The sequence below is a fragment of the Leucopleurus acutus genome (genome assembly GCF_964270905.1).
Source record: "Leucopleurus acutus genome assembly, chromosome: 5".
NCBI classification, from domain to species: domain Eukaryota; kingdom Metazoa; phylum Chordata; class Mammalia; order Artiodactyla; family Delphinidae; genus Leucopleurus; species Leucopleurus acutus.
Genome location: NC_139147.1, coordinates 6,027,551 through 6,049,019, shown reverse-complemented (window position 1 = coordinate 6,049,019; position 21,469 = coordinate 6,027,551). Strand labels below are relative to the sequence as shown.

The 21,469-nt window shown below is 43.6% G+C and overlaps 1 protein-coding gene across 2 annotated transcripts; it reads right to left on the bottom strand.

The window, feature by feature from the left end:
- Window positions 1-2,858: 2,858 nt before the first annotated feature.
- On the bottom strand, window positions 2,859-9,285 carry HMGN1 (high mobility group nucleosome binding domain 1). Of its 2 annotated transcripts, XM_082839822.1 has the most exons (6): window positions 9,125-9,285; window positions 8,768-8,800; window positions 8,647-8,676; window positions 8,514-8,564; window positions 5,337-5,465; window positions 2,859-3,718 (listed from the first exon to the last, which is right to left on the bottom strand). In XM_082839822.1, exons 1-6 carry the CDS (start codon window positions 9,137-9,139, stop codon window positions 3,671-3,673), a joined length of 306 nt encoding a protein of 101 aa, XP_082695948.1. In that variant the 5' UTR covers window positions 9,140-9,285; the 3' UTR covers window positions 2,859-3,670. The 2 variants fall into 2 exon arrangements, with proteins under 2 accessions (XP_082695948.1, XP_082695949.1); XM_082839823.1 differs by lacking the exon at window positions 8,647-8,676 and having other exon boundaries at window positions 9,125-9,284.
- Window positions 9,286-21,469: the final 12,184 nt, after the last annotated feature.

Genomic DNA, 21,469 nt, shown 5'->3' with positions numbered 1-21,469 from the left:
TGGCACAGCCATACAATGAACAAATAAGCAAACATTAAAACATTTTACAAATAAAGAAAAACCCAAACATATATGAAGAAAATTCAACACGTTGAAAATAATTACTTTCAGCTTCTGGGATTAAATGATTTTACTTTATTTTTGTTTTGTTTTTTTAACAACCCTAAACATTTATGATCTGAAAATCAATTTGTTACTGAGCTGCTTCCCATTATCTATTTAAGACTCTTCATCACCTATTTAAGCTTAATGTCTTCAAACTCTCAACTGTCTTGCAATTATGTATTTTTACTGCAAACTCATGGAACAACTGTGGACTGTGATAGGCAAATATATATTTAGGATATATCTGTATGCATTAATAGAAATCACCCATATTTTAGTTTCACAATGCTTGTCTTAATGGGGAAAATGTCTAAATGTCTGACAAATTACATTCTTGAAATAAAATAGTATGCAGTGCTTACAAATGCTATGTAAGTATACTCATTAACCTAGGAGAAAGTTCACACAGTACGAGAAAGATTACAAACCAGGATGTAGCAGGAATTCCCTGGCCGGCCAGTGGTTAGGACTCCATGTTGCCACTGCAGGGGGGCATGGGTTCAATCCTTGGTTGGGGAACTTGCAAGCTGTGAGGCTCGGCCAAAAAAACAATAACAAAAAACCAAAAACCAAACAAAAAAAACCACGGATGTATAATGACACCAATTTTGTAAACTTGTAAAAACACAGAAAAGGATCTGAGAAAAATGCATCTTTAAACAGTTGCCTAGTGAGTGAATTATAATTTCGGGTGTTTTTAGCTTGTCTGTTTCCTGAGTTTTTCCCCCAGTGAGCACGGATTGCCCCTGTACTGAAATTACACACACACACACTTCTCCCTGCCCCCGCCCTCACACTTGTATACACACTTACCAAACACCCAGACAAGACTCCTTTCCCAGGGCCTCCGTGATTATCATGCATCTCCGCATCAGGCACCAGGTTCCATGCCTTAATTCCTGATTAGTCTACATCTGAAAGGTCAAACTCAACCTCAAACAAGCCAAGAGAATGCAGGGTTCTTGCTAACTGCCTTTTCTAGTTAACAAACGAGACTATCTGATTTGTTAGCATCATTACTAAACAGTTATCTTCCTTGTCCTTCTAGGACATCTGAACTGACCTCCACTCAACCATTCCTATCACTCGGTTCTCATTCAACTAGTTGTTGAAAGGGCAAGAAATTAACTTTTTCTAAGTACTGATCCCAAAGAGATGCCTCAACGTGGTTTTTGGTTTTTTTTTTTTTAAAGTAATTGTTTTCTTTTGACAGCTGAAGAGAACACCCACTTGAGGGTTCATTTTATCATTAAAAAATCATAAAAGGATGCTTAAGGCAAGGATCTAGAAGTACTACATTCCAATTTTCTATAAAAGAGGCAATTTCTTTTAGGTATCAATCTATACAAGAAGTGAAAAAACCTTACCTGTTGTGCTTTTTAGAAAATTAATTAATCTCTTTAAACATATTACTAGCAATGAGTTCAGAATAAGAAAATCTTTGCATCTGTAAACATTTATCACATTCCTAGGGGTGGACGGTTGGGTAATACGAAATGAACACTGCCAGATGGGTTACAGGGTTAAAATTCACTAGTTTTTTTTCCCCATTGGTTTATTTTTAAATTTTTAAATATTTATCTATTTGGCTGCACCAGGTCTTAGTTGCAGCATGGGGGTTCTCAGTCAAGGCATATGGGATCTTGCTCCCTGACCAGGGATCGAACCTGGGCCCCCTGCATTGGGAACGTGGAGTCTTAGATCACTGGACCACCAGGGAATTCCCCTTATTTTTTTAGCTAACCCTTTAACTGCAACAAGTAGCTGCTAGAAATTCTGGTACCAAAAAATCGCATGAAGTATCCATACACACAGCAAGAGAAAATGTTTCAACTCCATTTAAATTTGCATATCCAAACAGTCTAACAAAACTTAGAAACTACAGGCAAATCTGCTTGCATCACTGTTTCAGGTCCTCCACCAAGAATTTTCCCACTCCCCAAGTGTTGCCAAAGCCCTCTTTTGGGTGTCATTTCAACCCAAATCAATGTCCTCTGCATTTCTTTCTGTAGTTTCATGTTTTACGATGCCACACCTCACCGCTGTGAGCTCTGTTCACACTGGGCATTCCAGCAGCACACAGCCCTTACAGAGTTCTATGATCCCCCGGGACTCGTCGTTAATCTTTGGCCAGGCCACACAGCAACGTAGCATGTAGGACCTTAGCTCCCCAACTAGGGATTGAACCTGCAGCCCCTGCACTGGAAGCTCAGTTTTAACCACTGGACCACCAGGGAAGTCCCCCCAAGGACTGATTTTTAAAGCATTCTTGCCTCCTACTAATCAAGTCCACAGGCAAAATAACATCAAACGTAGTGTTCTAAACTTCGTTCCAAGGCCTCTCCCTCTTTAGTGGTGACCTTGGCAAGATGCCATCTCTGGCTCCACTTCTGCATTTGCCAAATCAGCAGTGTCCAGTACCACTTCTAAAGACTATTTAGACGGCAAAACAGAGGGAAGGACTTGCATGAAAGCGAATCTCGAAAATACACAAATACAAACCTATAAGATCTCGTGCTAGCTTATTCAGTATTTATAAGCGTAGTTCATAGGAAGAGTGAATAATTAACGGGACTGATTTCCCATTAAACCAATTTAGTCACAAAAGCATCTTCAAAGTACACTGTTGAAGTATTACAGAAAAAATGAAGTATTCCACTCTTCCAAAATTTTATTAAGACTTTGGAAAAACAAATGTGAAAATTCTTTAAAATGAAATTTAAACCACAACTTAATCCATGTGCTTCAAGAAATTCTTTCATAATTGAGATTTTATTGGTTGTTTTGAGGATCAGTAAACAGACATTTCAATTTGTACACAATTCTCAACATACGTACCAAAAACCTAAAAAATCATGTAGTTGTGATTCTTTTCTGAACAGTTATTCCAGTGACTTTCCAGCTTAAAATTTGGGGGCAAATTTTCCTTCACAGGATATCAAGTACCAATATCTTCAAATATTGATATGCTGTTACATCGTAAGTCCCACTAATTCACAATTTAATATCACATACACTACATACTCAAATTGTCAATCGTTCACAGCACATTAACAGTTACTAGAAGAACTGGACTACCACGACCAAAGATGTTACAGAGTGCACAAAACTCTGCCCAGGAGAGCCAAGATCAAGGGGTGAGTGGTTTGCTTTAGGAAACAATTCTACCAAAAACAACGTGGGAAGAGAAGTAATTTAAAGTGTTTAAGACATTAAATGCGCAACTGACTCCAAACTGCCATGTAGTATGCTTTGTATTATAGGACATAAAAGCTACCCTCCATCTGTGGAATGTTAAGCTGACACCCAAGACAATCAAAGCCTCCCATATTCAATATCCCACTATTTTCTGGTTGTACCAAAAAATAAACAACCAGCAAATGATTTCACCTCTTAAAAAAAAGCATTTACACTTAAAAAATGGGATGAGGTGGGATTCCTTCCTTTTTAAAAATGTTTCTAGAGCTACTAAAAAACTTGCATTTACAAAATAGTTGATAAAAATATTCCTCTGGATTGTACAAGAAGGGAAACAGGGACCACTGATAGGACCAGGTGTGTGATATTAATCAGACTTGGCTTCTTTCTCTCCTGCTTCATCAGAAGCTGGGCTCTGCAAAATCAAAGGAAAAACAGTGATAGAACATTTGACTTCTGTGTCAGTGTTATAATGTTAGAGATATTTAGCATTTAATACAGTGTAAGTTTTACTCATTACTATTAAGTCTTAACAATACATTCAATCCTCATTATTTGTAGATTCTGTATTTATAAATTTACTGACTCACTAAAATTTATTTGTAACCCCAAATCAATATTCATGTTTCATGTTCCATGGTCATGTACGTGCAGATACAGAGCAGCAAAAATATGAGTCACCCGACACAGACATTCCCAGCTGAGGCCCTTCTGCCTTGTTTCAGCTGTAACACTGTAAACAAGTGTCTTTTTCACACTCTGTTTAGTGCCACACATTTCACATTTTTTTTGTGCTTTTGGTCAACGATGTTTACTAGACAAGTATAGTGCTGTCCAGTACTATGTGCTATGCAAGAAGGTTGTGACGTGCCATGTGGAGAAGACACACGTTAGACAGCTTCACTGACACACGAGTTATAGTGCTGTTTGTTGGCCCTGAGTTCAATATTAACTTACCCAAAACATACATTAAACAGACACACATAAAATAAGGTTATGGTTTGATCTGTTGATGGAAATGTTGTGATGAGAACATTTGAGAATTTCCACTATGAGCAACTGTCCAGTATACAGAGCAACCTTACAGAACACAACCATCATGAATAACGAGAATCAACTGTCGTTGATAAAAGGGCTCAGAAGGCCTCATTCTCCCCTTATAACTGGATTAATTTCATCTTACTATCACATAATATTTGACTTGGGGTTAAATTTAGGAATTTGTGACTGCAAATCGGGGGAGTAAGTAGTTATTACGTTAAAATCTGATCTATAAATATAAAAGTCTAAAAATTAATATTCTATTTATATTTTCTGCTTAGCCAATGTTAAAAAAAAAAAAGGCTTGGCTTAAAAAGTTATTTACCACAACCTTGCAACACACTTTTTTTTTTAAGGTAAAACCTCTTTTTCTCAGAGCTTAAAAGGATAAAGATTAAGGACATCAATCTTTTTAATTGCTTAAGCTAAGTTACTACTTAATCCTAGACAAGTGGCTTTTAAGAAAAATAAGCCTTCTTTATTAGAAAGTGGGAAAAATAAGACAAATGAGGATCAATTAAAAAAGTTTAAAGCAATATCCAGAATATAAAAACCAAACAAAATTATATTAACAGTTCTACAGATGGCAATTTGGGGAAAAAAAAAAGACTAGAATATTTGTTTAAAGAAAACCCCTAGGTCATGTTAAAGAAAGAAAAATGTGTTATACCATTTAGTAAATTAAATCTTTTTAAAAACTCACACAAGCAATTAAATTAATGAACCCTATATACAATAAAGATCATGAATCTGATTTTGAAATTCTGAATACATTACAATTTCTTGTTCACTCACTTAAAAAAACCCATTTACACATATATTTTCAAATAGGATCTAATGCATAAAAATAATCTGTCCATTCACTTGGGAGTTACTGTACAAAACTCTGTTCAATATCCTAAAGGATAAAGACTGTCTTATCTGCTACATAAAAACATAGTTTATTATCTACTCTTCAGAGTCAAAATGAACAACACACAAACACTTCTGACCTCCTCATTTTTAGTTTCTCCGTTTTCTGCAGGTAAGTCTTCTTTAGTCTCTTGGTTAGCCACTTCAGCCTGCTTTCCCTTTGCTCCTCTTTTCCCTTTTGTTTGCACTTTTTTGTCGGAAGATTTATCCTGTGACAGAACAAGAATATATTTTAAGCATCAACTCTGCACTTACTAACATTTTCTGACTTGCTAGAGAGATTGCATCCACCGCAGTTGCAATGTTAATGTGGTCGTGTGTCACTCTGAGTTACAGGACACACCTTAAGGTCCACCCCCAGTAATCAGGACCACACAGCACACTGAGGAGACCCCTAACAGCACCTGCACACCAAGCGTCATCAGACTTACAACAATTAAACCTAAAGCCTCAGCTACAACCCTTCTCCACTTTCTCAATTACCCGCTATTCTCTAAAGTTCCACATGAGAGAACAAATGAAGTGAAGAACTGCTGGAGGAATCGCTTCCCCAATATAACCCTACCTACCCCCAAACTCTTTAAGCAGGAAAAATAATCAAATTGTCAAATAACCACTGTCTTGACAAGATGGTTACTCTCACAGTTAAGACCTTTCACCTGAGAAAAGCACCATGTTGTTAAGGTCAGACTGACTATCCTACTACAGTTCTGCTACAGTTAGTCCCTTGATATCATATAAGAAGTAGCTAAAAGGATCAATTTTGAGTTTATCGTTTTCATTTAGGTGTTTGAAGAACCTGAAAAGCACAGGTGTTAGTATGATGATAAGAGATTCAAAGGTTAAGCCACTTTAAAGTAATATAAAACAGTATTTCTGGACACCATCAACTGGGAAGGAGACACTTAAGTATTTCCTGTAAGTAGAGAATGTAGTTAACAGCCGACTTAGATAAGACCAATAGTGACCGATACTTCTATAATGGCATTCCATACATGAATGCATGACAACTACTAGTAATTCAGTATCTTTAGAATAATAAATTACCTAAACAAACATATTTGGGACAACACCGCTACATACATTGCCACCATGAAGTGTGACAATCGTTTCTGTATTTAAAAATGATTCTTTTATAATCTGATTTCTTTAGATTTCTCATTAATTTAATAACCATTATCACAGTAACATAAAAATGTAAAACCTGAAACGTGAAAACAGAACTATGCAATAGCCTGGACTGAAATAATACCATTTTAACTATCAACAGCCGGAAAGTGACGCAAAACAAAATAAATCAACACGTCCGTAGTATGGTAATCAATACATCAAACGCTTTACCTCCTGTTTAAGGCTTTAAAACGATTCGGTTATGAAGACGAAGATATATTATTGAAACTAAAAGGGGAAAAAGGCTCCTCCCCTCTCCCCATCATTTTTCCTTTGGGAAAACTGAACTGACAGGTTTGTTTCTCAAGAAACACTGACGTGAAAACTTACCTGTTGATTATAACTGATGTCCCAAACCCAACTGGAGGTAAAATTTGAACTGTTTTCATTAAAAAAAAATTTTAGGGCAAATCAAAAATACAGACGCAGGTAAATAAAGAAAGAATACTTTGGGCTTCCCTGGTGGCACAGTGGTTAAGAATCCGCCTGCCAATGCAGGGGACACGGGTTCGAGTCCTGGTCCGGGAAGATCCCACATGCCGCGGAGCAACTAAGCCCACATGCCACAACTACTGAGCCTGTGCCCTAGAGCCCGCGAGCCGCAACTACTGAGCCCGCGTGCTGCAACTACTGAAGCCCGTGGTCCTAGAGCCTGTGCTCTGCAACAAGAGAAGCCATTGCAATGAGAAGCCCGCACACTGCAACGAAGAGTAGTCCCCACTCACAACTAGAGAAAGCCTGCACGCAGCAACGAAGACCCAAGACTGCCAATAAAAATAAATTTTTAAAAAAATTAAAGAAAAGAAAAATTTAAGAGAAAACAGGCATAGTATTCCATCCAGTTTATTTAAAAAAGCAAATAATAAAACGTGTAATAATAAAACAGTACACTGTTCAAGCAGACTTTTTGCAACAAGAGCCACTATTTTTCCCGCCTACTCTTATTTCTCATACAGAATTATCCCATTATTTTCTGGTGTAAGAAATTTCAAGTTGACATACTACGCCTACACCTTCCTTGAACCCTCTTAAAAAGGATCACAAAACAGAACTTTCTATTGAAAAAACGTTTAAGATTTTTACACTCAGCTCTGTACAATGTTTAAAGAAAGAAATGAAAGGAATCTTTGATTATGCAGTGTTTACCTTTCACCTACACTTTTAGGAAAGGGGTAATGACGATAAGGATTTTGGGGAGAGACTTCTAATAGCAAACTCTCACTTAAGTTTTGAGTAAACAGAAATTAATCACACCATGAATTTCCCCTGAAGAACAAGAAAGAGCTTTACAGAGGGTGGCATCAATGCTAAATCCAAACACAAAGTTACAAATAACATGCACACATTTAGCTTTTCCAACTTAAAAGTTTTCAAACCTACATGTATATATCCAACAACTACCCAAAGACCGGCAATGTGAATAAAGCAATCATGGATCTATTCTAGAGCAGCAACCATGATACTATTCACGATAACTTAGTGAACTCCTATACATATAATGGTATATAAAATACTTTTAGAAGACTGTTAATCATGTTTTCAGAGAACACAGCTCTTGATCTACCCCTGGACATAAGATATGTCCCCCTACCTTGCCTCGAGCACCTTATATGCAAAAACTTACACATTCCCTATCTCCTGGCCTCAGTCCTAGCCTTGCTGATATTGTCAAAAGAGGAAGTACAAGCATGCAACCAACAGAGGACCCCTAACCAAAACATACACAACACAAAGAATGGATTTCCCTGGTAAGCGAAAGTTATTCTTCAATATTTTTAGCCGTCTTAAGTTTCCCAAATTCTGCAGCAGCATTAAGGTGATACATTATGTTCCCGTAAACCGGGATGATAACTACATCTACTGTATTTTACCCAAACCAGAAAAAGCATTGTTTATTGAAGTTACTATAACATAGAATTAAAGTAATAAATAAGGTAACACTATGACTTTTTAGGAGACTATGACATCAAACTGTAGTTGATTTCGAGATTCTCAAAGTCAAGATCTCAGCTGCTGGCAATGCGCGTGAGGTAGCACTGCAGCATTTCGAAGACACCACGATCTCTTAAGGTGAGTGTGAAACCTACCTTTCCTGCCGCCTTTTTTGGCTTCGTTTCCACTTTTGCAGGAACTGGTTTCTGAAAGGCAAAGATAGCACTGAGTTTCTTCCCTGGGTACAATCCCACGGAAAAGAGAGGTCAGGGGGCTCGCTTTACTTACAGCTGACAACCTCGCCGATCTCCTCTTGGGCTTTGGGAGAAAAAAAGGAAAATGAGCAAGGAATGCGGGGTGCGGTGCAAACCGAAACCACCCCCGGGAGAGAAGAGGAGCGGGTTCTTACCTCCTCCTTCGCCGCCCCCTCGGCGGAGCTGACCTGCGGGAGAAAGCAGACGACGAGTGGACGCAGCCCGCAAACAAAAGTGCCCGCGAGCCTAGCGCCCGCCCGCCCGCGAGAACAATGCTCGGCCGCGTGACGTCAGCGGCTTCCCGCCGCCGCGTTCGAATCTCCCACCCTGCTCCTCGGGCCGCCGAACGTTCCAGAACGGCGCGCCCGGGGCCGCCGTGCGCCCGCCCGCCGCAGGTCCGGACGCCTCCCGGGCCCAGCGCTGCCGAGAGCGCGGCGGGCCTGGGCCTCGCGGGGCGCCGGGGCCGGCCGGGCGGCGGAGGGGGGCGTGTGAGGGCCGCGGCCGCCGCTCACCTTCCTCTTGGGCATCGTCGCGGCAGGGCGGGCGCGTGCCGGGTGCCTGCGGGCCGCGGCGCGCCGAGAGCCTTCGCGAACCTGGGCTGCCTGGCCGCTGCCGCTCCTCCCGCCGCCCGAGCTGCTGGGACCCGCGGCGGGGGCGGTGGGAGAACCGGATGGAACCGGATTGGGAGCCCGCCCCCTCCTCCCCCCGCGTCCCCCAGCCGCGGGCTCCCCCTCCCCGTCGGCCGGGCCGCCCCCCGCCCCCGCCCATTGGCTACGGGGCCCACCGCGCCGCGGCCCGGGCCCCGAATAGGTGAGGCGGGCCGTCACTCGACCACTGCGCCCCGCCCCCGCTCTCGGCGCCCCTACCCGCCCGCCGTCTCGCAGGGCCCCAGACCCAGGCGAGGGGGCGGGGCCCCACAGGCAGCTCTCGCCTCACGGTAGTTTGTTTGAAGCTGAGCTGCAAAGTGCGGTCTGCGCGCCGATTGGCGGAGGCCCGCCACGTGGTTGCCGGGTGAGCCCGCTCACCACCCTGCTGGATACCTGAGCGCCCGTCAGCTCCCGGAAAGCCCCAGGATAGGGTCTCTCCCCTCTAGGGTCAATTGGATCTCACAGACTGGGAAGGGAGAGACAACAGGTTCAAGTACGAACCAATTTCTCCCAACTCAGTCAGTAAGAAAGGCTATCTAATAGGTCTCCCGTCTTGCTGGCCTGCGGGAAATGGGTCCTAGTGCGCAGGAGCGGGAAGGGAGGCCGTGGGAAGGAAAGTCGGGGCGGGCACGCGCGGGTCTCCAGTGCGCAGGCGCGGATCTTTGCGAAGGCCGTGGAATTGCGGCCCGGCTACCATGCAAGGTTGCTCGCGGTTCGGCCTTTCTGTAGCTTCTTTTAAGTCATCCGTCCTTTGGGGGGCCGGGGGTGCAGGCGGTTTGTCTCAGGAGCATAGTGGGCGTCTGAGTCCCGGCCCCCACCGGCCCTAGGACGCGGACCCACTCTCAGACCCCCTGGCCGGCTGATCTACTCCTGTGCAGAAGTGAAACAGGAAGCACGCCCATCCGGCTCCTGCCTGTTTTTTAACCACGTGGCTCACCTAAGCACCTTTCTGAGGTGGAAAGAGCTTCAGGCTGGGGGGTCTGAGCTGGGAACCCCGGAACCTGTGAGGTCACATGTTACCCAGTTTCTTTAATGAATAAGAAAATTATGTTTAGAAGGACTGATTCAGTTGGGTTAATGCAGAAAAAGGTTTTAATCGGAAAATTGTCAGCTGGAATTCATGGAGAAGAAGAAGAGAAAATTCATGGAGTACTTTGAGTCCGAAAATTTGGAAACAGACTAAATGTCCACCATTTGAAAGGCCCGGAGAAACTATGACACCTTCACTTTCACGTAGTAGATTAATGAGCTACGTATTCTAGTCATTCGAAAAAGAATGAGGCCGCTCTTCACGGAAGAAGTGAATTTTGAAAACCACTAGTCAGACTCTGACTCCTGATCAGTAACTCTAGTGCCTTCCCTTCTCATTCAAGAAATTATTGGACTTCCCTAGTGGTCCAGTGGTTAAGACTCTGCGCTTCCACTGCAGGGGTCGCGGGTTTCTGGCGGGGGGTCTACGATCCCGCATGCTGCACTGCGCCGCCAAAAAAAAAAGAAAATAAAATCTCAAGTCCTTAAAGTGACATATACTCCTCTGCCATCTGGCCCACTTCAAACGGTTTTCACCGCTGCTTCCCTCGGTTCACCTTCCCAGCCTCAAGTAGGCGGGGCAGTCCTGCTTCAGGACTTGTCGCCTGCTGCTCCCTTTGCCTGGAATGCTTCATGCACTGCGTCAGACCAGTGCTGCTCTATTCCTCATCCCCTTTGGATCTTTGCACAGATGTCACCATCTCATTGAGGCCTTTCTTGGCCTTTCAGTTTAGGATTGCAACTCCCCATCTCCAGTTATCTGCACAGCATCTATTGAGACTAAATAGCTATATTGAGTATAAAGTTATACGTTCATTGTATATTTCAGGAAGATGCACAAGGACGTGGTGCCAGTGGTTGCCTTTGGGAAGAACAATTGGGGGGAGTAGGGTAAGATGGAAATTTATCCTTTTCTCTCTCTCTCTCTCTCTTTTTTTTTGCTGAGAACACTAAGTTTTTTCTTTTCTTCTTCTTGAGATCCATTCTGGCAATCCTGTCCCTCTCTAATCTCCCCTTTTTCTGTTTCTTCCTTTCACATCACCTTGCATATTTCCTTTATGGCTCTGATCACATTCTGTAATTGCTTTATGTGTTTAGTTATTTGTTGCCTGTCTCCCTCACAGGAGTATAAGTTCCATGAGGGTAGGAGCCCTGTTAATCTTGACACCACTTCGTTCCCAGAAACTATTACATGTTTGTTGAATTAGTAATTTTTTTAAATTGAAGTATAGTTGATTTACAGTGTTGTGTTAGTTTCAGGTGTACAGCACAGTGATTCATTTATACATATACATATATTCTTTTTCAGATGCTTTTCCCTTATAGGTTACTTTTCTTTATTTTTCCCCTCTCCTATTTGCATTAAAAAATGATAGCATCAGAGAGTCCAAGTTTGTGGCACAAACATGTAGTGAGCACCTTCCCTGTGCCAGTCATTGTGATAGGCCCTGGGGTAGAGAGACTGAAGGCAGGACACTGTTCCCAAGGACTTGGGGTGGTAGTTTAGTGGAGAGAATAAAGTACACAAATTGGCCTGGCCTACTAAGGGAAAGGGGAAGCCAGAGGAAGAGGGACAGCACATCTCAAGGCGTGCAGACTTAACAGAACGTGACGGCCGTCCAGAGCCCTCAGAATGGCACGGATGGGCCCATCGACGGTGGAAAGTGAAGATTAAAGAAAAGAGGCAGAAAAAAGAAGGGCAGCCTGCAGAAAGCATTTGATGCCAGGCTAAGGGGGTTGGCCATTATCCAAGGAGTGGGAGACATTGCAAGGTTTGGGTTTTTTTGTTTTGTTTTGTTTTCTGCTGTGCGGTTTGCGGGATCTTAGTTCCCTGACCAGGGACTGAACCTGGGCTCTCAGCAGTGAGAGTTTGGAGTCCTCACCGCTGGACCGCCAGGGAATCCCGTACGGTCTTAATCAAGGGATGATGTGCTGAGATCTCAACCTCATGAAGATCTTTGTCCCATGAGAACTGAAGATGCACTAGGCCAGAGGTGAGAGACTTGCGGCCTACAGATGTTTGCTTTGGTCGGGATTTTTTTAAAGTTGCCAAAACAAGCATGTGGAGCAACCGAGAACACAGTAGGGAAACGGTTAGTATCTTTTCAAAGCTAAACAGATACTCCATGACTCAGTAATACCATTCCTAGAAACATACCCAACAAAAATGCTTAGGCCTGTTCACAAGAAGACATGAAATAGAATATTCATATCTGAGCTATTTTATAGGCCCAAACTGGCAGCAACTTGAATGCCCACCAACAGGAGAATGGATGAATAAGTGGAAAAGTGTGAACAATAAGAAACAGCTGTCTGCAACTGCACACAAGAGGTGGATGAATCTCGCAGGCACAATGTTGAGAGAAAGATGCCAGACCACAGTACCTGTGATCCTGTTCATACGCTGTACTGAGGCAGGCACAACGAATCTAGTCTGTCTGAAGTCAGGATAGTAGTGGGGGTAGGTGGGGGGGTAGTGACTGGAACAGAGCAGCAGAGGGCTTTAGGGAGCTGGCCATCTTCCATTTCTTCTTTTTTTCTTTTTTTTTTTTGCGGTACGCGGGCCTCTCCCGTTGCGGAGCACAAGCTCTGGACGCACAGGCTCAGCGGCCATGGCTCACAGGCCCAGCCGCTCCGCGGCATGTGGGATCTTCACAGACCAGGGCACGAAGCCGTGTCCCCTGCATCGGCAGGCGGACTCTCAACCACTGTGCCACCAGGGAAGCCCCATCTTCCATTTCTTGATCTGGATGTTACTTGTACTGTTGTGTTCGCCCTGTGAATATTCATCGAGCTGTGCACTTAATGTATACATTTCTGGCTAGATATCAGCAGTAAAGTTTTAAAGACTTTTTCGGCAACATGTCAAAATCAGATGATTTCACATACAAATTGAGCTCTTCAGCTTCTCCTGGCCTCCCTTGTGTGTGCATTCCACAGGCTGCACTTGACCTTATAACTTGCAAGGAGGCTTCCTTTCTCCAGAGTGCCAGGGTCCCAGTGCTGCTGATTTTTCTCACCTGTGTCTTCTGCCGAGCCTCCAAAGGCAGTTTGAGATGCCTGTGTGTGAGCGTGCGTGATTATAGATGCCACCTTTTATATTTCTGTTTATTTTTGGAAGAAATATTTATGTGGCTCAAAATTCCAAGTGCAAAATGATTGCTGAGGGCATCCCTGGTGGCGCAGTGGTTGAGAGTCCGCCTGCCAATGCAGGGGACATGGGTTCGTGCCCTGGTCCGGGAAGATCCCACATGCCGCGGAGTGGCTGGGCCCATGAGCCATGGTACGTCCAGAGCCTGTGCTCCGCAATGAGAGGGGCCGCAGCAGTGAGAGGCCCGCATACCGCAAAAAAAAAAAAAAAAAAAGATTGCTGAGAAGTCTCCATTCCACTTCTGTCCCCCTGAGATGTCTGGTTCTCTCAAGGAGGAGCCAATGTTGCTGCTTCTTGTGGATCCTTCCAGACATATTTTATGCACATACCAGCAAATATGTGTGTATATATATGTTTTTTCTTCCTTTTTCTCATTTTTCACACTGTTTGACAACTTGCATTTTTCACTTAATGGAGTTTGTTTCCTACGAGTACTTATAAGATTCCTCCTTCTTTTTATTGCTGCATTGTAGTCCACTGTATAGATGTGCCAAACATTTTAAAACCAATTCTCTATTGACTGGACTTTTCGAATTGTGCCCAGGCTTTCGTTCCCACAAAGGACGCTGCAGTGAATAACCACGTATGTACACGTCACGTGGCACGTTGTATAAAACAACAAAATGTTCTTGCAAGTCCTGACTTAAATTATTTCTATTATAGAGTTCACTTACGTCTTTGAACACTTAAGATAAGGTTGGAATGTTTAATGCTTAGAGGTTTTAAACAACTATAAATCTGAAACTAACTTTTGAACCCCCAAATCTCTACAAAACCAATAAAATGTAAACCAACAGCATTAACATGAAGAATGAGTTTTGCTAAAAGCAAACTGCTGCGCGCCTATGGTGTTTGGCCCATATGATCTCTGTGGCGTTTCTTCTGGCACCTTATGTGTACAGTTGACAAGCGATCATTCATTCAGCCCTTTGTGGTGTGAGTTAGGTTTCGTGTGATATAGATAACACCATTTATGAATTAAAATCATCTATAATTTTATAGATGCTTTTACAATTACCTGTAAAACTGTGGAAAGCTGGCCCCACTTGGGGCCAAACCTAAACACGCACCCAACACAGGCACAAAAATAGGCAATGCTTGGTCAAAAGTAGCAGTCTATGCTGGGTGATCCTGAATGTCGATGATCACCTGAACACACAAAATTTAAAAAAAAATCCCCAAGAGGGCTTCCCTGGTGGCGTAGTGGTTGAGAGTCCGCCTGCCGATGCAGGGGACACGGGTTCGTGCCCCGGTCCGGGAAGATCCCACATGCCGTGGAGTGGCTGGGCCCGTGAGCCATGGCCTCTGAGCCTGCGCGTCCGGAGCCTGTGCTCCGCAACGGGAGAGGCCACAACAGTGAGAGGCCTGCGTACCGCAGAAAAAAAAAAAAAAAAAGAAATCCCCAAGAACCTTCAGGACCTTTGTATACATTCACAGAAGTATGCTTATCACCACTCCACCCCGGGGTCCACGTGTCCCGCTTTGGAAAATCACGCGTTGATTCAGCCTGGTCGATGAGGAGGTGATTGCAGGAATTTTAGTTTATTTTATTCATTTATTTATTTTGGCTGCGCCGTGCAGCATACAGGATCTTAGTTCCCTAACCAGGAATGAACCTGTGCCTGCTGCAGTGGAAGCGTGGAGTCCTAACCACTGGACCACCAGGGAAGTCTCTCTCTTTTTTTTTTTTCCCAAGGGATTTCAGAAAAAAGAATTACAAGCATAATGTAGGGCAGAATTGGTGGTGATAGACAAAGTTAAACAGTTTGCCTACCCAATGCCAGGTGCTGTCCTAGACCTAGGGATATAGTGGTGAACACAAGAGTCAAGTTGCCTGTCCTCATGGGGCTTCCATTCTAGTGGAGTACAAATAAAAAAGGTAATGAGATTCCTTCACAGGGTGACAGTGCCTTGAAGGAAGAAAACTGTCACAATATAGAATGTGCTGGAGGCACACTGAATGGGGCTAGTAGATGGGATAGTCAGGAGGGGTCTCTGGGGAGAGAAGTGAAGGGTAAGATGACCTGGCCTCTGGGGGATCTGAGGGAGAAGCCTCTGGACAGAGGAGACAGCTCCTACAAAGGTCCTGAGGTAGGATTGACCTTGGCGTGTTGGAAGGAGAGATTAATTAACTACGTGTTGTAATTAGAGAAGAAAGCAGTGGCCAGGATGTGAGGGCAGTGGCGGAGCTATGAAGGGGACTTATGTCACTGATCTGGTCTCCAAGTAGAGGTCAGGCTGAGAGGTTGGGATGTGAAGTCTGGTTGCTGGGGGGAGGCATGGGAGACCAGAGGAGACATTTTAATGTTGTCTACGCAATGAGTGAATAGGATGTTGGCTGTGGGGATGCAGATCAGTGGAGGGAGGGATTTGGGATGTGTTTTGGTGGAGGTAACTGGCAGGATTCTTCAGTGGATTGGGTGGGAGGGAGAGGAGAGAGAGTTTCGGCTAGGAGTAATAGAAACCCAAATCAGCATAAACAATAAGAAGGTGGATTACCTCCCATGACAGAGTGTTCCAGACTGGGGGATTCAGCGGCTTACTGTATTATCACAGTCTCAGGTTCTTTTCTGCCTTTTGCTGTGCTCCTGGCTGCTATAGACTCCTTCTTCTGAGTTGGCTTCATCCTCAGTCTGGAAGTGCAATTCCAGATGTCACATCCAGATTTATAGCATCCAGGCAAAGCATGTCTCTTTTCCCAGAAGCCCTCACTTGATTGCCTTTACTTACTGGTCAGAACTGGGTCACATGCAAGGGGGGATGGGATACTCTTAGAGCAAATCAAGTCCACCCCTCGAGTCGGGGGTAGGGCCAGGAGTAGAGGGCGTGGATGCCTGAACAAAATACGGGCCCTGTGAGGAAGGACAAAGAAGGGAATGGGCTGATCATCATCTGTATCCTGTAGGCTGTGTCGATGGGGAGCCACTCACCAGGTTGGGGACACAAGGGGCTTGAGGGGAAGCAGGTGGGTTTGGTGTTGACACATTGAGTTTGAGGTGCTTAGGGAATGTCCAGTGTTCAGCAGGCAGTTGGATCTACAGGTCTGGAGCTCTGGGGAAGGACACAGCTGAAAGAAGTGATGTGCTGTGAGGGCTGAGACCACAGGTATGTGGATAGTCAAATAGGGATTGGAAAGTGTCTACTACACTGACAACTAAGGATGTCACCCACTGTCCTGATGGAGCAGTTTCAGTGAGTGGTAGGGAGGGAACCAGACTTAAGTTAAAGAGAGTAGAAAGGGAGAAGTGGGAAGAGTTCCAGACCCTATTGCGCTGTGCTGAATTGTACTGTATCCCAAGAAGCCCAGTCTCTGGGCCAGTTTGTCCATGTGGTGAAGATGGAAGATAAATTAGGGCAGGTGTGAGCCTGTGAGCAAAAGGTGTGAAGGGAGATGATGGTCAGAGCACTTGAATGCCTATTGTTCACTGCTCTGCTGGATATCCAAGTTGCTGCAGAAAGATGAGATGCAAAGGACGCAGATGAAAGCAAAGATACAGGCCCTGATACAGGAGCTCTCAAGGACAACTATGCTCAATGAGTTGGCCAGAAATGCCCCAACACAAACAAAGAGCCCAAAGATGACTAATAGACATAGAACTTACCATGCAGTATATATTTCTAGCCTGCTTGCAAACTTTATGGATACATGACTATATAAATACTTGTCATTAGATAAGATCATTGGAATTATTGTTATAAGCTTTCCCTTCCAGCAGTCCACAGTATCGATTGTTATTTTAGAAAGAACACTAAGAAAAAAATTGGAAACTGGAAAATTGTCACATTATTCTTTCCTGCTCCCTAGTTGAGTTTGGCTTTCCAAATATGAAAAGGAAATGTCTTAATCTGTTCGGGCTGCTATAACAGAAATGCCATAGACTGAATGGCTTATAAACAACAGAAATATATTTCTCACCATTCTGGAGGCTAGAAAGCTCAAGATCAAGGTGCTGGCAGATTCATTGTCTGGTGAGAACCCACTTCCTGGTTCATAGATGGCTGTCTTGAGCTGTGTCCTCAAGTGGCAGGAGGGGGAAAGCAGCTCTCTGGGGTCTCTTTTATAAGGGCACTAATCCTATTCATGAGGGCTCCACACCCATGACCTAATCACCCCAAAGGCCCCACCTCCTAACACCATCACATGAAGGATTATGTTTCAACTTTTGAATTTTGGAGGAACACAAATATTCCGTCTATAGCAGGAACACTCCCTGCATCTCTTCCAGATTGCTCAGCTTCTGTGGCTTCAAAAAAGAATCACCCCTTCAAATGGGCAGCCACTTTGTAATATTTGAGGCTTGAGCAGAAAGAGTCTACTCCATCATTAAGGGGCACTTGTTCTACCCAACTCTTGAAATCCCATGGAAGTGTTCAAGGTTTCCCTGGCTTGTGTGAACTCTAAAAACAGAGGCAAAAAAATTAATTAATTAAATAAATAAATAAAATAAAAGCAGAGGCAATGGTGTAGATGTGTTCAGCTGACATGGTTTGCGGGTTGCCCCATTCATAAACCTACAGGAGGAAGCTGTCTCAAATTTGGTGAGATGTTGCCCCACATCTGTGGTTTGGAGTGTTGGCTAGAATAACAATTAAAAGCAGAAAAAAAATGTTTTCTTAATTCTACTTTTACATTTTCAGATAATAATAATAATAAAAAAGATTTCTTTCTGAATCCTTTCTTAGTTTGTAACTGACACATTGTAATTGATGAAGAACTCCCTTTGGTGTAATTTTCATTAAGGAAAAAATGGGAAGAAAGGGATCAGAATGTGACATTTCATTACAGTTAAATGATATAGAATGTGATTCCCATCTGAATGACCTCTCATTTTCCTTTCCATTCAGAGAATAATTAGCAAAAATAGATGAGTCTTAGATATCTTTTCCTGCTTTTTGAGCCCAAGTGTAATCCAGTTTAATTCTCTGACTTATGGTCTTTACTTCACATCATTTGGCATAATTTTCCTGTCGCTTGTATTGATCATATTTGCACGTCATACAATGCTCTTTGCTCCTTTCAGTGATACTAGGCTATGTGATCAGCTCAGCCTACCACGTTGTGTATGAAATACCATAAATTTAGGTTCGATCTAAAAAGAGCTTTCCTATTACCAAAAGTTACCTGTCCTGTTAACTGGACCAGCAAAGTTATTCTTGCCATTAACAGCCCTAAGTGGGATGTGAGTGATCTCAGACTTGTAGATTCACTGAATCTACTTGTGTGCTTGTCTTGTATACAAGACATGGTGAAACTTGATGTGGAACCTTCCACCTCTCTCATCTCTGAGCCAACCTAAGGGAAAAGAGAATTGCCTCTTCCGGTGTAGTGCTAATAAGTTCACGGTTGGTGGGAGGGCATCAGAAAGCTGTATTTTTCTCTTTTTCTTTTGGAAATTTCTAACAGAGACCCATTAATCAATCTAGTGTATTTTTCCAGGGGTGTGAGATGAAAAGAATGAAGTATATGAAGTCCTTCGTTAGTTCTTACGTGCTCAAGCCGCACACTAGATCAGGCCCCTTTGTATTTAATAGCATCCTGTATTACATTTTTTTTTTTTTTTTTTTGTGGTACGCAGGCCTCTCACTGTTGTGACCTCTCCCGTTGCAGAGCACAGGCTCCGGATGCGCAGGCTCAGCGGCCATGGCTCACAGGCCCAGCCGCTCCGCTGCATGTGGGATCTTCCCGGACTGGGGAACAAACCCGTGTCCCCTGCATCGGCAGGCAGACTCCCAACCACTGCGCCACCAGGGAAGCCCTGTACTACATTTTTAAAGTTGAAGTATAGTTGATTTACAAGGTTCTGTTAGTTTCAGGTGTACAGCAAGGTGACTCAGTTATTTATATATATATATATATCTTCTTTTCTCTTATAGGTTGTTACAAAATATTGCGTATGGTTCCCTGTGCTCTACAGTAGGTCCTGTTAGTTACCTATTTTATATATAGTAGTGTGTAAATGTTAATCCCAAACTCCTAATTTATCCCTCCCTCCTCATACTACATAAAAAAAATATATATATTTATTTATTTGGTTGCACAGGGTCTTAGTTGTGGCAGGCGGGCTCCTTACCTGTGGCTGGTGGGCTCCTTAGTTGCAGCACGTGGGCTCCTTAGTTTGTGGCATGCGAACTCTTAGTTTCGGCATGTGTGTGGGATCTAGTTCCCTGACCAGGGATCGAACCAGGGACCCCCTTCGTTGGGAGGGCAGAGTCTTATCCACCGCGCCACTGGGGAAGTCCCCCTCCTCGTACGACATTTTTGAAAAACAATTTTAAATGGTGCACATAACGTTATTATTTCATCCATAACCCTATTATATTTTATTTTATTTCTTTTAAAGGACCACTCTGACTGCTCTGGGTCTTAGAGGCTCAAGGGCAGAAGCAGGGAGAGCCGTTTCGAGGTCTTTTATTTATTTATTTTTATTTTTTATTTTTTTGGCCGTGCCATGCGCGGCTTGGGGGATCCTATTTCCCCAACCAGGGATCGAACCTGCGCCCTCGGCAGGGAAAGGACAGAGTCCTAACCACTGGACCACCAGGGAATTCCCACCCTCTTTTGTTTTATGTTATTTACTAACAATCTAATGAGCACCCATAAACCTGTCATCCCGCCTGGGAACTAGGAGAGCGGCAGTTGCTTAGATGAATCTGTGTGCACCTTCTAAACACTTGTATGCTGCAATTATTTTATTTTATTTTTATTTTGCGGTACGTGGGCCTCTCACTGTTGCGGCCTCTCCCGTTGCGGAGCACAGGCTCCGGACGCGCAGGCTCAGCGGCCATGGCTCACGGGCCCAGCCGCTCCGCGGCATGTGGGATCTTCCCGGACCGGGGCACGAACCCGTGCCCCCTGCATCGGCAGGCGGACTCTCAACCACTGCGCCACCAGGGAAGCCCTGCTGGCAATTACTGACAGTACTTACAGTTATTTGTTTAGTTAAGCCCCAGGAGAACAAGGACTGAGGACATTTGGTTCCTCAACATATTATACCCTGCAGGGCTTCCCTGGTGGCACAGTGGTTAAGAATCCACCTGACAAGGCAGGGGACGCGGGTTCAAGCCCTGGTCCGCGAAGATCCCACATGCTGTGGAGCAACTAAGCCCGTGTGCCACAACTACTGAGCCCACGCGCCTAGAGCCCGTGCTCCACAGCAAGAGAGGCCATCGCAATGAGAAGCCCCTGCACCGCACCGAAGGGTAGCCCCCGCTCACCACAACTAGAGAAAGCCTGCGTGCAGCAATGAAGACCCATCGCAGCCAAAAATAAATCAATATTCTATTTAAAAATATTATATCCTGCAGTTAGTAAAGTGTCTGAGACACAGAAGCCTTTAATCCCTTTAAATTAAACATTTTTTTAATCTTTAAAATTAAAAAAATTTTAATTGTGGTAAAAACCCACTGCATAAAACTCACCTGCCTTAAGTGTAAAATTCAATGATTCTTAGTAAGTCTACACAGTTGTGCAATCATCACCACTATCCAGTTTTAGAACATGCAAATCACCTGGAAAAAAATCCCTGCTGTCCTTTCTCAGCCAATCTTGATCACATCGTCAGCCCCAGGCAGATTAATTTTCTGTTACTATAGTTTAAAATCTACTCCTCAAAGGACACCTCTAAAAGAATGAAACGATAAACCACAGACTGAGAAAATATTTGTAAAGGATATACCAAAGAGAGGACTTGTGTCCAGAATGAACTCAAAGCTCTATACTAAGAAAATAAACAACTCAGTAAAAAAGGGGGCAAAAGATTTGAAGAGATACTTCATCAAGGAAGATATAAGAATGACAAATAGGCATGTAAAAACCTGCTCAATATTAGTAGTCACTAGGGAAATGCAAATATAGCAAAAAACTATAGTGAGATGCAACTACACACCTATTAGAATGACTAAGATTTAAAAGACTGACCATGCGAGTATTGGTGAGAATGTAGAGGAACTGGACTCGAATTCTTCCAAAATGTTAATGTAATAAAAGACAAAGCAAGGCTATGGAAATGGTCCAGATTAAAGGAGGCCAA